The 13,259-nt window shown below is 43.6% G+C and overlaps 1 protein-coding gene across 1 annotated transcript in view; it reads right to left on the bottom strand.

Moving 5' to 3' along the window:
* SLC16A10 (solute carrier family 16 member 10) overlaps positions 1 to 12,879 on the bottom strand; it is a 120,966-nt gene extending 108,087 nt beyond the window's left edge. Inside the window, exon 1 of the mRNA XM_055433884.2 lies at positions 12,363 to 12,879. Within this exon, the coding sequence (XP_055289859.2) occupies positions 12,363 to 12,699 (337 nt within the window). The 5' untranslated portion in view covers positions 12,700 to 12,879. The remainder of the gene's footprint in view (positions 1 to 12,362) is intronic.
* Positions 12,880 to 13,259: the final 380 nt, after the last annotated feature.

The following is a 13,259-nucleotide window of genomic DNA, read 5'->3' on the forward strand; positions in this document are numbered from 1 at the left end:
ATTATATAATATTCTAGATACAATTATGCACATAAACACAAACATTCATCTATTATCTCTTCTGACCCTCCTCAAGTCCCTCTACAGCCCACCAAAAAAAGAGATACATTAATAAGAACTGCATGTGCCATATCTGTGTGGGGCTCAGGTGTGATTAGCACTAGTCTTAGCAACTGTCCATCTAACATTAAATATCTCCATTTTGATCCAAAACAAAACGTGGTCAAATGTTGTTGTTGTTGTTTAGTCGCTCAGTCGTGTCTGACTCTATGTGACCCCATGGACGGTAGCCTGCCAGGCTCCTCTGTCCATGGGATTTTCCAGGCAAAGAAAACTGGAGTGGATTGCCATTTCCTTGATGTGATTTAAAATCAGTTCTCTGGGACTTATCTGGTGGTCTAGTGGTTAAGACTCTGAGCTTCTAATGCAGGGGGCATGGGTTTGATCCCTGGTCAGGGAACTAAGATACCCTAGACTTCAGGGCATGGCCAAAAAAAAAAAAAAAACACCTTTCCTCCTAATCTGTTCATATACAATTAACAAAAGATTTTCATTATAAAAATAAAATCAGTTCCATTTATCAGTTCTAAACTATTTCATAATTAATATTTTTCTCTTGAGAAGAGACAAAACCTAACAATTACAATGAAAACTCCATATATCTATCATTTATGCCTATAAAACCACTTAATCTTAGAGCAAGTTTACTATTACAGTCATTAAAGTTAATATTCTAATGCTAAGTTATTTTTAATATTGATATTTTTACTATTATAAAAGCAACACTTGTTCAACAAAGCAAAACTAAAAGCTACAGATAAAACAGAAAGAAACCTAAAAGTCTGGCAGAGGGAGATAAATTCAGAGTTGGGGAATTGTTGCCAAAGTTCAAGTGTTACACTACTATAGAACAACAACGGCAACTTTCTGCCCCCATCTGCGCTAAAACATCAATTAACTTTGTGGAATGCCGTTGTTTAAACAACCATTGACAAATGTGAATCCTTTGAGATGCTGCCATTTGAAATTGGAACGTAAACTCAAAACTAATAAAAAGGATAATTAAACAAGATGAAAAGGTTTTCACTATTAAAACCCGTCACCAGACTAACCCACTTGACTCTGGCATTAATACCTATCTACCCAGAAAAGTCAATAAATACATCTGTTTAATGAGTAGTGGTTTTCTACTCTCATGAAACGTACTTCAGAACTGGTTTTTGGATCGAGTCTAAGTTGGTCACAGACTAAATAAATTTTTTACTTTCTGAACACATGCAGAGCACTGTTGATGCAATTGACTCCTCAGCCCAAAAAAAAATGGGTAACAGCTGAACCACAGATCAATGCACCTTTCCCTGAGTTTTATACACTAATTTAACTGCTGACCCTTCACGTGGATTTAACTAATGCTAGAAAAGCATGCCTTGAACTCAATTCAAAACTCCAGTTACTGATTCTCAAGTTGGGGGGCTGTAGGAGGAAGGCATGGAGAAGGCAATGGCAAGCCACTCCAGTACTCTTGCCTAGAAAATCCCATGGATGGAGGAGCCTGGTGGGCTGAAATCCATGGGGTCGCTAAGGGTCGGATGCGACTGAGCGACTTCACTTTCACTTTTCACTTTCACACATTGGAGAAGGAAATGGCAACCCACTCCAGTGTTCTTGCCTGGAGAATCTCAGGGACGGGAGAGCCTTGTGGGCTTCCGTCTATGGGGTCACACAGAGTCGGACACGACTGAAGTGACTTAGCAGCAGCAGCAGCAGGAGGAAGGCAAGCTGGTTCCCCCTTACTAATAAGAGCAGATCTAAGAGATTTAAAAAGCATATTCACTATTATAACTTTGTTTTTAAAAACAAACAAAAAAGAACCCTGGCAGTCCAGTGGTTAGGACTAGGCGCTTTCACAGAGCTGGCCCAGGAACTAAGATCCTGCATGCCTCGAGGTGCAACTAAAAAAAAAAAAGGAATTCTAATTATAATAATGCCAGTAAAAGTAATGTGACAAAATCTTAGCTGGTGGAAAAACACAGAGCATGGCTTTATCTTCTGGGTATTAGGGAATCTCAAAAGGTAAATTACCCTTGGAGAGGTGTTTCAAAATTTCCAAGGGTTGTGAGAAGACTTTTACATTTGGGAACAAAAGGGTTAGAAACACCGCTTTAGTCCACACACATCATTTCAAATATTTATTTCATGTGTTTCCCCATAATTAAAAATTAGTGAAATGCAATAGCCAAGAAATGGAAACAATCTATCAATAAATATCCACTGACAGATAAATGGATAAAGGAGATGTGGTACATATATATAATGGAGTACTACTCAACCATTAAAAAGAATGAAATAATGCCATTTGCAGCAACAGGGACACAACTAGAGATGAACATACTGAGTGACATAAGTCAGAATGAGAAAGACAAATACCATGGGATATCACTCACATGTGGAATCTAAAATATGACACAAATGAACCTATCTATGCTGAAGCTCCAATCCTGTGGCCACCTGATGTGAAGGTCTGACTCATTAGAAAAGACCCTGATCCTAGGAAAGGTTGAAGGCAGGAGAAGGGGACGACAGATGATGAGATGGCTGATGGCATCACCAATTCAATGGACATGAATCTGAGCAGGCTCCAGCAGATGGAGAAGGACAGGGAGGCCTGGCGTGCCGCAGTCCATGGGGTCACAGAGTCGGACAAGACTGAATGACTGAACCACAACAACATGAAACAGAAACACGGACATAAAGAACAGACTGGTGGTTGCCAAGGGGGAGGGGGCCGAAGGAGCGCTGGAGTGAAAGGTTGAGGTTAGCAGATGTAAGTGTTTATATACAGAATGAACAAACGACAAAGTCCTATACAACACAGCAAACTATATTCAATATCCTATGAGAAACCATAATGAAAAAGAATACTTTACATAAATATATAATGGAATCACTTTGCTACACAACAGTAATTAACACAACATTGTAAATCAAGTATACTTCAATTATTTTTTTAATTAGTGAAATGAAAAAAAGACTTACAACTGGGAATAAGGCAAGCCACCTCCTCAGTTCCCTAGTTCTAGTTCCCACATGCAAGGTGGGATGTAGGCATTTTGCTGTTAATGAAGGCGGCTTAGCTAAGAAGGTTTGCTCACACACATGTGGTACAGAGATGACTAACAGCACCGGTCTCCTCCATTAACCCAGTCCTGGGTGGTGCTGCTGCACAGTTCCCGGGAGGGTTGGAGTTGCTCCTTCTAAAACACTGCCAATAAAAACACCCACAGTTCCTGCCCCTGGGTGGCAACAGGCTAGGTGGGTACTCAGAGCTGGGGTGAGCCGATTGTTGGAGCAGTATCTGGGGTTTAGCTTGTTTTTGTTAAGGTTTATTTGTTTCACTTCAAAATGAGACCAGATATCTAGCTGGGTTATGATAACTCTAAATGGAATGGATTGGACAACTTCACAGGATTTCTGGTAGCCTGGGTAGGAAAACTACACATGTTCTAAAGAACATTTAGGTAAATACACAGAAAATAGTTTCAAAGGAATAAAAGGCCAGGATTCCACATCTCAAGACAACTTTAACAGAAGGACAGATTTTTGTCCAGCTAAAAAGATGCCCTTACATTCAATTTAATGAATGGAAATACTGATATCATGTGGCCCAACCGTAAACTGTGCAAGTTGTGACTTTATTTTCTATAAATGAGGTGACAACACACCACAAGGCTACTCTAAAAAATAAAATCCAGTAATGTATACGAAAACCTTTCCTTTATGGTGAAGGACTACACAAATTATCACTTGAACAAATATGGGTTATCTTAAACAGAATGCTAGATGAGGATGGGTTGGAATTAGGTTCTCTGTCTTCCACTCTAAGCTGAATTCATAACTCATTTGAATTCCTGCTACCCCCAAAACATTCCATGTGCATCAAAAACATAACAACAGTTGTAAAAAAGCATTTTTTTTATCCCACAGCTGTGATCAAATAAAACAGCCAGGCCACTTCATGAGAACCTTATAAGGACCAACGACCACACTAAAGAGAGGAAGGGGCACACACACAGAGGCAAAGAAGCAAGACAGATTCGGGAAAGTGCAAGACCTCCTCTGTCTCGGCTGGAGAGCAAAGTGCGAGAACGGAGAGTATCTTCCCTGGTGACCCAGTGGTTAGGACTCAGTGCTCCCATTGCAGGGGGTCTGGGATCGATCCCTGGTCGGGGAACTAAGATCCCACATGCTGTGCAAGAAGGGAGAGCAGTGAGAAGCAAGGTCACAGGGTCAGGCAAGGGCCAGCGCTCAAACAACTCTGGTTGTCCCAGAATTAATGGGTATCACTGATGCCTTTTAAACAGAAAAATCATACGGTCTAATGTTCTAGAAAAATCACTCGTGTCTAAACTGAGGACCAGTAGACCCGTTAATGGGTTATGACAGTAACTGAGGCCAAAAGTAATAAAGGCACAAATTAACGCACAGCACTAAAGGATAAGATGGGGATTGACTTAACAGGCATTAAGGAGGTAAATACAAAAGGACCTTGTCTGATTTAACAACACAGGAAAGAGAAGAAATAAATTAAGATGGAGTCCAGGTGTTTGACGTGAGCAAGCAGAGGTGCTATACACTACGAGAATTCAGAAGGAAGGCTATATCTACCCACAGGTGATCTACTGTTTTTGATGATAGGTGAAAACACTATGCAGGGTGGCTAAAAAATGAGTTTATTTTAGTTGAGTATGATATACTTGGGGCTTCCTGGTGGCTCAGTGGTAAAGAATCCATCTGCCAAGGCAAGAGACTTGGGGTTCGATCCCTGGGTCAGGAAGATCCCCTGGGGAAGGAAATGGCAACTCACTCTCGTATCCTTGCCTGGGAAATCCCACGGACAGAGCCTGCCAGGCTGCAGTTCTGCCAGGCTGCTAAGAGTTGGTCACAACTTAGCAACTAAACAACAATATACCTGTGCATCCAAATGAAATTTTCCAGAAATAGGTAACATGGGTCCTGAACACAAAGAAATTTGGAAATAAAAACCCCAAGATAGTGGTTTGAGCCACAGGGCATACGAGACACCCAGGGAAGGCAGGAAAGGTAAAGCAGGCACATGGCTGGGACTAAGTCTCAAGAAACTGCAACATGGATTCAATAAGAACCATATAAAATGATATAACAAATCACATCAAGAGTACAGGATACAATTCCTTATAAAAGACACTTCAAAATCTCTCCTGAAATAGTCCCTACACTATTTCTGGTTGAATTGGTTCTTTTGGCAGTTAATTCTACTGATAAAAACCATGATAAAACACGACAGGAATACTCATATTGATGTACTTAAGCGGAATTCACTACACACTATTTACACTTTTCATGTTTTAAACTTTTATGCTAAGGGCTTTATTTTGGTGGAAAAACCTGTCTGCATAACTAACCATTTCCATGTTATAGGAAAGTTTCTAAATTCAGAAACATTCTGGAAATGGAGTATGAAATGCTCACACCATGCTCATTTCTTTCCAAAATTCTGAACTATTTTTGTGGTCTAACAACTTATTTTAACAGGCAGTTTAGATTAATTCATGGAATATAAAGTTGAATGTTTTAAGATGGAAAAGAATGAAGCAAATTCAAGCCTCATAACATCTGCCATAAGAGAGTTTTCTTGGCTTTTCAACCTCTCTTTGATTGCAAATCAGAGTCAGGCATTTTCCTTTCGGTGAAAGATGTGTACAGTATGGCACCGTGAATCAGATCATCTGTTCACTGTAACCATCTTAACAAAGCACCTAAAAAACTTTCCTATAACACAGAAGTGGTTAGTTATGCAGACAGGTTTTTCCACCAAAAACAAAGTCCTTAGCATAAAAACCAGACACAGAAGTTCAGTTCTGAACTATAGCCAAAACCTCCTGTAAGTTCAGGTGTAGCACACAACTGCAGTATGTATTTAAATATCAGCATAATATCAGTATGTAAATGCAAAAACTTAAAAAAAAAAAAAAGAAACCTTTAGGAAAAACCGACTGACTTAAAAATTTCAGAGGTGCCAGGAAGAGTATGTTGAAGACTTCCCTGGTGGCACAGTGGATTAAAATCTGCCTGCCAATGGAGGGCACACAGGTGTGACCCCTGGTCCAGGAAGATTCCACATGCTGCAGAAAAACTAAGCCCAATCACCACAACTACTGAGCCCGCGCTCTAGAGCCACAACTAAAGAGCCCGTGAGCCCTAGAGCCTGTGCTCTGTAGCAAGAGAAGCCGCCACAATGAGAAGACCTCGTACCACAACAGAGTAGCCCCCGCTTGCCGCAACTAGAAAAATCCCGCGCCAAAGCCGCGCCCAAGCACCAGAGACCCAGGGCAGTCAAAAATAAATGAATAAAGACCAAAAAAAAAAAAAAAGACTATGTTGAGAGGCGTTGCAAGATGCATCCATCCCTCAGTGCTACTAAAAATCCTACTTTGTGATTATGACTATCTAAAGAGCAATCTCCTTCCATACGGGGAAGGTAGAATTCTATTAAAGATGATAACCAAAGACCTTTTTGATAGCCCATTTTCCTTTAAAACTATTGAACTTTTTTAATACCTTGATTTGTACTTGGAATATGCAAAAGAAGATGATAATGTGCAGCGTTTCCCAAACTTATTTAACCACAGGCCTCTGTGTTAAAGAAAGGCTATTAAAGAACACATTCTCGGAATTACTGGAAATAGCAGGGGTCTTCCTGACTAAGCCTCTGGACCAGAGTGGCATAATTTCTTCAAAAGAATATCATTAGTGACCTTAAATACTGATTCTGAAAACATACTTGTTTTAAATAGATGTTTTTAAATATCAACATACCACTAAAGTATTTTTTCTTTTTCCAAGAAGAAAGCAGATAAGTAAACTAGACTAATACCCTAGGAAGAGCCCAGAGAGTGTTCTTTTAGAGCACTAAAAGAACCCTAGAATCTTCTTCAGTTTCATGAAAAAACTAAAAATAGGTTTCCCAATAATTATAATTTCTAAATTGTAATTGTAAGTTGTAATTTCTAAGGTAAAACAATGTTCCAGTTAACTGCAGTTATCTGTTTTAGTTTTCCCAAAAGTGTCTGATTTCCCCCTACCTGGGCAAGAAGCAGGCACATATGAACAGATACATCTTAGTTGAAGAGAGACAACTCAAGCTCAGCTTGCTCCCTCTAATGGACCTTTCTAACACAGGAGTAAGTGCAAGGCATGTCTCTGAATGCCATGTCATCAGCAGCCAGGATAATGTAATGGGGCTGTGATGCACTCCACCGGAGTTCAGCTTTCTTCCCCTTTCCAAAGTCTTAATTTCACAAAATGAAATCTACTGCCACAGGGAAAGAGGCCATCAAATGTTTTTCCCAGCCTCCACCATTCGTGGGAATTTCCTTAGACTTTCAGCCTCTTAATCCCCCCAAGCCTGTGTCCTGGTATATTGCAAAGAGAAATACTCTATTTACTTTTGTATCCCACAGCAGATCAAAAGGTCCTTGGGGACAGCTGACCCTGTCTCTCTCAATTACCTCCTTCTATGCCCAGAACAGAGGGTGTCAAATACTGGGTAAACATTTGTAGAATGAATGAGGAGTAACATTAAGATGTATAAACTCACTTATATCTTACTGTGAATGAATTTCTCCATGCCCGCTCCTGAAAAATTGTGGGAGGATCATCAGTGGTGCAGAAAGAGATAAGAGAGCCTTGAAGAGCAGAAGCAAAGCCTGAGGAAGTCTTCTCTTCACTTAACATCTGGAAATACTGTCCTGCTATGGATCAGTCTAAAGGAGTCTGGTTCCTCAAAGCAAACTCCAGACTCTGGCTTGAATGCCGTAAGAAATTATGTTGCTTTCCAATGAACATCTCCCTATACTTCAAAAATCTTTTTTTTTTTAATTTTGGCTGCACCACTCGGCTTGCAGGATCTCAGTTCCCCAACCAGGGACTGAACTTGGAGCCAACGCAGTGAAAGCACTGAATCCTAATCACTAGATCACCAGGGAACTCCCAAAAATCTATTTCAATGAGACATTAACAACCGGCAATTGCTTACTGACAGCCAAGTGAGATCAAGAAACAGAGATCCTGATCTTTCAGACTTCTTTTCTAACTCCAGAATTCCTACATAGTTATCAATTTCTAAAGCTTGAGTTAATCAAACATAAAGAACGATGCATTACCAGAATGTTATCCAACCCATGTAATATGATCAGTCATTATAAACTTAGCTTCTGGAGTCAGATAAACCTGAGGTTGAACCCTGGGCTCCACTGCTTACTTAATCTTCATAAGCCTGAGTTTCCACATCTGAAAAGAAAGATTAAATAAAGCCTATCTCATGCAGTCACACTAAGGTTTAAAATAGGAAAGCATGGAAAGTGCTTAGCACTGGGCCTGGCACATGGGAGGTTCTCAAGCAATATGAACCATCGTTTGGAAACCTAGGTTCCCATTCCACCACCACCTCCCTGTATACCCTTGAGCTTATAAGCATGAAGAAGCTAACGAGCACGTGGAGACAGATTGAACTGACCTCTAATGCCGGAATTATCAACCATGAACAAGGTAATAGAAAATGGACCAAAATTTTGAAAAAATTAATAATTAAAATTAAATAATTTTTAAAAATTAAAAATTAAATAATTCCAGATATGTTTTAGGTTGTACCTGAAGCTAGCCCACATTTGATCACAGATGACTCAGCATTAGAATATCAAAATAAAAAACCTGAAGAAGAGTGAAGTCAGCCTGAAAGAAAAACATCAATACAGTATACTAACGCATATATATGGAATTTAGAAAGATGGTAACCTTAACCCTGTATACGAGACAGCAAAAGAGACACAGATGTATAGAACAGTCTTTGGGACTCTGTGGGAGAGGGTGAAGGTGGGATGATTGGGGAGAACAGCATTGTAGCATGTATATTATCATATGTGAAATGAATCACCAGTCCAGGTTCGACGCACGATACAGGATGCTTGGGGCTGGTGCACAGGGATGACCTGGAGGGAGGATATGGGGAAGAGGGAGGTGGGAGGGGGGTTCAAGAGGGGGAACACATGTACACCCGGGGCGGATTCGTGTCAATGTATGGTAAAACCAACCAATATATTACTGTAAGGTAATTTGCCTCCAATAAAAAAAAAAAAACTGAAGAGTCAAACTTCAAAGCAAGCATTCTCAAACCCTTCAGTAGCTGTTGTTGACACAGACTTTACATGAAACACCTGTATGTATGTGTGTGAGGGAGAGCGCATGAGCAGAGGGAGACGGACATGGGAGGAAGGAAGGGAAACATTAAATGAGGGAGAGACAGAAAGTTGGGGGGAGAAGGAAAGAGAAAGGAGGGAGAGCTGGCAGAAGGGGGCAAAGGAGGGAAAGACAGAAAGGTGGGGTGGGGGGCAGGGATCTAAACATTAATTGGCTTAAAGGCTATCCAGCCTCCATTTTTTTACCAATGAGGTGACCTCAGACCTTAAAGTTTATCTGCTGTACATGTTTCACGTATCAACCAACTGCAAGCACAGGACGTTGTGCCATCTCACTGGAGTGTTACGCAGGGCCACTCCAAGGGCACGGGGCCCCTCTGCAGGAATTAGATAAAGAGCACCCAGAGCTCAGGACGGTTCTCGGTCAGCACTGACCCTGAGCTGTGCACCTTTGAGCAAGGGCACAACCAACCACGTGCGGCAGTCAGGCAGACTACTTAATGTGCACGCCTGAATACCTGCTTGTGCAGTACACACCCACACATACACAAACAAGACTGAAAAGCCATCAGTGGCTTGAGGAAATGAATATATTCATCAAAACTGAAAATACGAGTTTCAAAAAGTTGAAGAGAATGGGTCCCTGTAGACTCCCTACCCTTCAGCTACCCAGAATTGGGCTTTCGTTGTCACTGGGAATCTTTGGGACCAAAGAGAGAGAGGCTTCGACATCACAAAACTCTTGATTCCTGATGAAGCTATGGTCTCTCCAGCAACTGCTTGCTCGCTCACTCGCTCTCTCTCAAAAAAAAGAGTTAGGAAGGAGAAAAAAATAAGACTTTCCACAAACAACAATGGATCTACTCACCTGAGTTTGCAAAACCTGTGGTAAACAAATGAGTATTTTGTTTTGGTGTTCTGACTGCAATAACAGTGTAATCCCAGGCAAGAATATACTAAATGCTGAAAGAACTAGTCTTAAAATGTTGACTCTGAATTCTGCCTCAGTGCCCTTTTCTCTCCCAGATGCTGGCTATTCAGAGAGAAAATACACAAAGTTATTTTTGTTTACTACTGCATATGCATATCTATCCTGCCAAGCAAGTACATGATATTATATTTTGAACACTTTTGTACCTAGCTCTGTGACCTGAAGAACACAACAGCATTAAAAGTTATTTAAGGAACAGAAGTTCCAGGTTAAATATGGTACCTGATTCACATGTGCAAGGAGACAATGTACAAGAATATACATGGCAGCACTGTCTATAGTAATTTTGAAAGTAACCTAAATGTTTATTAAAGAAAGAATACATATAAAGTATACTATATTCATACAATGGAAAACTAGGCATTAAAATGTAAAGAACTTCAGCTACCAGCTCATACTGAGAAGTTATGGCGATAAACTGCAAACAACGCAAAGTAGAAGAAAAGCTGCAAAACAACAGTATAATACTCTTTAATATCAGTCTTTAAAACTTTACCTCTCGCTTAGAATTTGTTATAACAGACTAGGATATTTTTTTTGTATGCACACTAAAGAGCTAAGGAAAACACACTCTAAAAATAATTGAAAATTAAAGTTTAAAAAAAAGGACCATATGTCACTGTTGTTTAGTCACTAAGTCATGTTCGACTCCTGTGGACTGTAGCCCACCAGGCTTCTCTGCCCATAGGACTTCCCAGGCAAGAATACTGGAGTGGGTTGCCATTTCTTTTTCCAGCGAATCTTCCCGACCCAGGGATCGAACCCGGGTCTCCTGCATTGGCATGCAGGTTCTTTACCACTGAGCCACCTGGGAAGCCCTCATTAACCACATCAGTTCAGTCGCTCAGTCGTGTCCGACTCTCCGCGACCCCATGAATCACAGCACGCCAGGCCTCCCTGTCCATCACCAACTCCCGGAGTACACTCAAACTCATGTCCACAGAGTCGGTGATGCCATCCAGCCATCTCATTCTCCGTCGTCCCCTTCTCCTCCAGCCCCCAACCTTTCCCAGCATCAGAGTCTTTTCCAGTGAGTCAACTCGCCGCATGAGGTGGCCAAAGTATTGCAGTTTCAGCTTCAGCATCAGTCCCTCCAATGAACACCCAGGATTGATCTCCTTTAGAATGGACTGGTTGGATCTCCTTGCAGTATAAGGGACTCTCAAGAGTCTTCTCCAACACCACATAGAGTTGCCCAAATGGCAAGGAGGGAGCATGTTTTAGTAATGAAAATCACTCGTCCCTTTAAATAAGATACGTTTCATCACCATTCTGGACTCATTAAAACACTTTATTTCAACAAGCTTCACTTTTCTCGCCTAAAAGTGGTTGATAACGCCTGCCTCGCAGGATGACATGAAATAATGCATGTAAAAGAGTTATACAGAAGGTCTTGGACTTAGTAGATCAGGTAATAATCATTTACAGGGAAAAAAATGTTGAGTCTGCACCTTTTTCATCTAATTTGGTATATGATTAAAAATGACAAAGAACACAACAGGAAAGGGCAACCCTTCACCTTCCTCTTCCCAGTCCCTGATCTGGCTGCCTCCTATGCTTTCTATATTTAGCAGAGTGACAACCCCCCTTCCCCCACCCCCCCCAAAAAATAACAGCACGAAACCGTGTTTCCTTCAGGGCTCCCTTCAGAACTCCCGAGTCCTTGCAATACAGATCTTTCATCTCGCCAACTCCGCCTCCCCCTAACACACAGTCCTCTGCAGTGCCGGGGGCAGAACAAAAACCCAACCGTCACGGTCACGAAAGAGATCGTAAAAATAACGGAGCGGTGTAACTAACTGGCTTTGGAAGGGTCTGTTTGTTTTCAAAAATTAAGAGAAAGTCTACCAGAGACTCAGCCTCTATCCTGCAGAAGGGGAAGCAGGAAGATCTAGGCAAATAAGTTTTGTGACTCGTATCCAAATACAGTCCCTACATCTGGATTCAACACAAAGAGAGGCGCACGGAGGCCCCGGGAGCCGCAGGGCTGCTTTTGCCACTGGACAGACCCACCCCTCACAGCCTCCACACACAGGGACCCGCAGGGGCGCACCAGGCGGCGCAGAGGCTCGCTCCAAACGCGGGATGCATCCCGCGCCCATCCCCCGGGGCTGGCCGCGGCGGGCGCTGTGCCTCACCTGTCTTGAAGACCATCTTGTCATCGTCCTTGGACCCGAAGGTCTTCAGCATGGACACGAAGAGCACCCCGCAGGCGTTCTGGATGCCGAACACCGACCCGTTGCACCACAGGGCTGCTAGCATCACCAGCCAACCCCAGCCGCCCTCGGGGGGCTCAAGGGGCTCGGCGCCCACCGACCCACCCAGCTCTACTTCCACCTTCTCGGCCGCCGCCGCCTCCGGGCCGTCTAAGGGTCCCGCGCCGGGCAGCGGGGCGGCCCCCGGAGGCGCGGAGCCTGGCGGCTGCGCCTCGCTTGTCCCCCGCGCGGCGGCGGGCTCCTCCTGGGAGGGCAGCATGGCCGGGGGCGGCCCCCTCGGGCGCCGGGGAGCGCGAGGGGCGCGAGTTCCCGGCAGGCTCGCCGAGGAGCCGCCGAGTTGGGCTGGCGGGCCACCGAGGCCGAGGCCGAGGCGAAGGCGGTGGAGCCCCCCGTGGGCGGGCGGCGGCGAGCTTACACGCGAACCTCCGGGTCCACAGCCCCGCACCCGGACTCAGCAGGAGGCCGGACCGCCAGCTCTTAAAGACGCCCCCCCCGCCCCACCTCCTGGGGGCGTGGTCGGCGGCGGGACCTGCCCCGGAATCTCCTGATGATTGGGCTTCGGGAGAAGGCGGGCGGGGGGGGCCGCCCCTCCCGCGGCGCGCGACCCAGGTGCCTGCGGGTGGCTGTATCTGCGCGCGCGCCTGCCGCCGGGCCGCCTCCTCTCCAGCGGGGGTCACACATGTGTAGGTCACCCCGCCAGAAAGTGTTAACGGAAGGGTCACGTCTCCTAGGTGCAGGCTACAGTGGGTCATCGGGACCACAGAATGGGACCTTCTTTAGTTTCAGTCCGCTAACAGCCTCACCAGCAAACATTGTCCC

Source organism: Moschus berezovskii, chromosome 10 (genome assembly GCF_049115385.1).
Source record: "Moschus berezovskii isolate FMDL1 chromosome 10, NW_MosBer_1.0, whole genome shotgun sequence".
NCBI lineage: Eukaryota > Metazoa > Chordata > Mammalia > Artiodactyla > Moschidae > Moschus > Moschus berezovskii.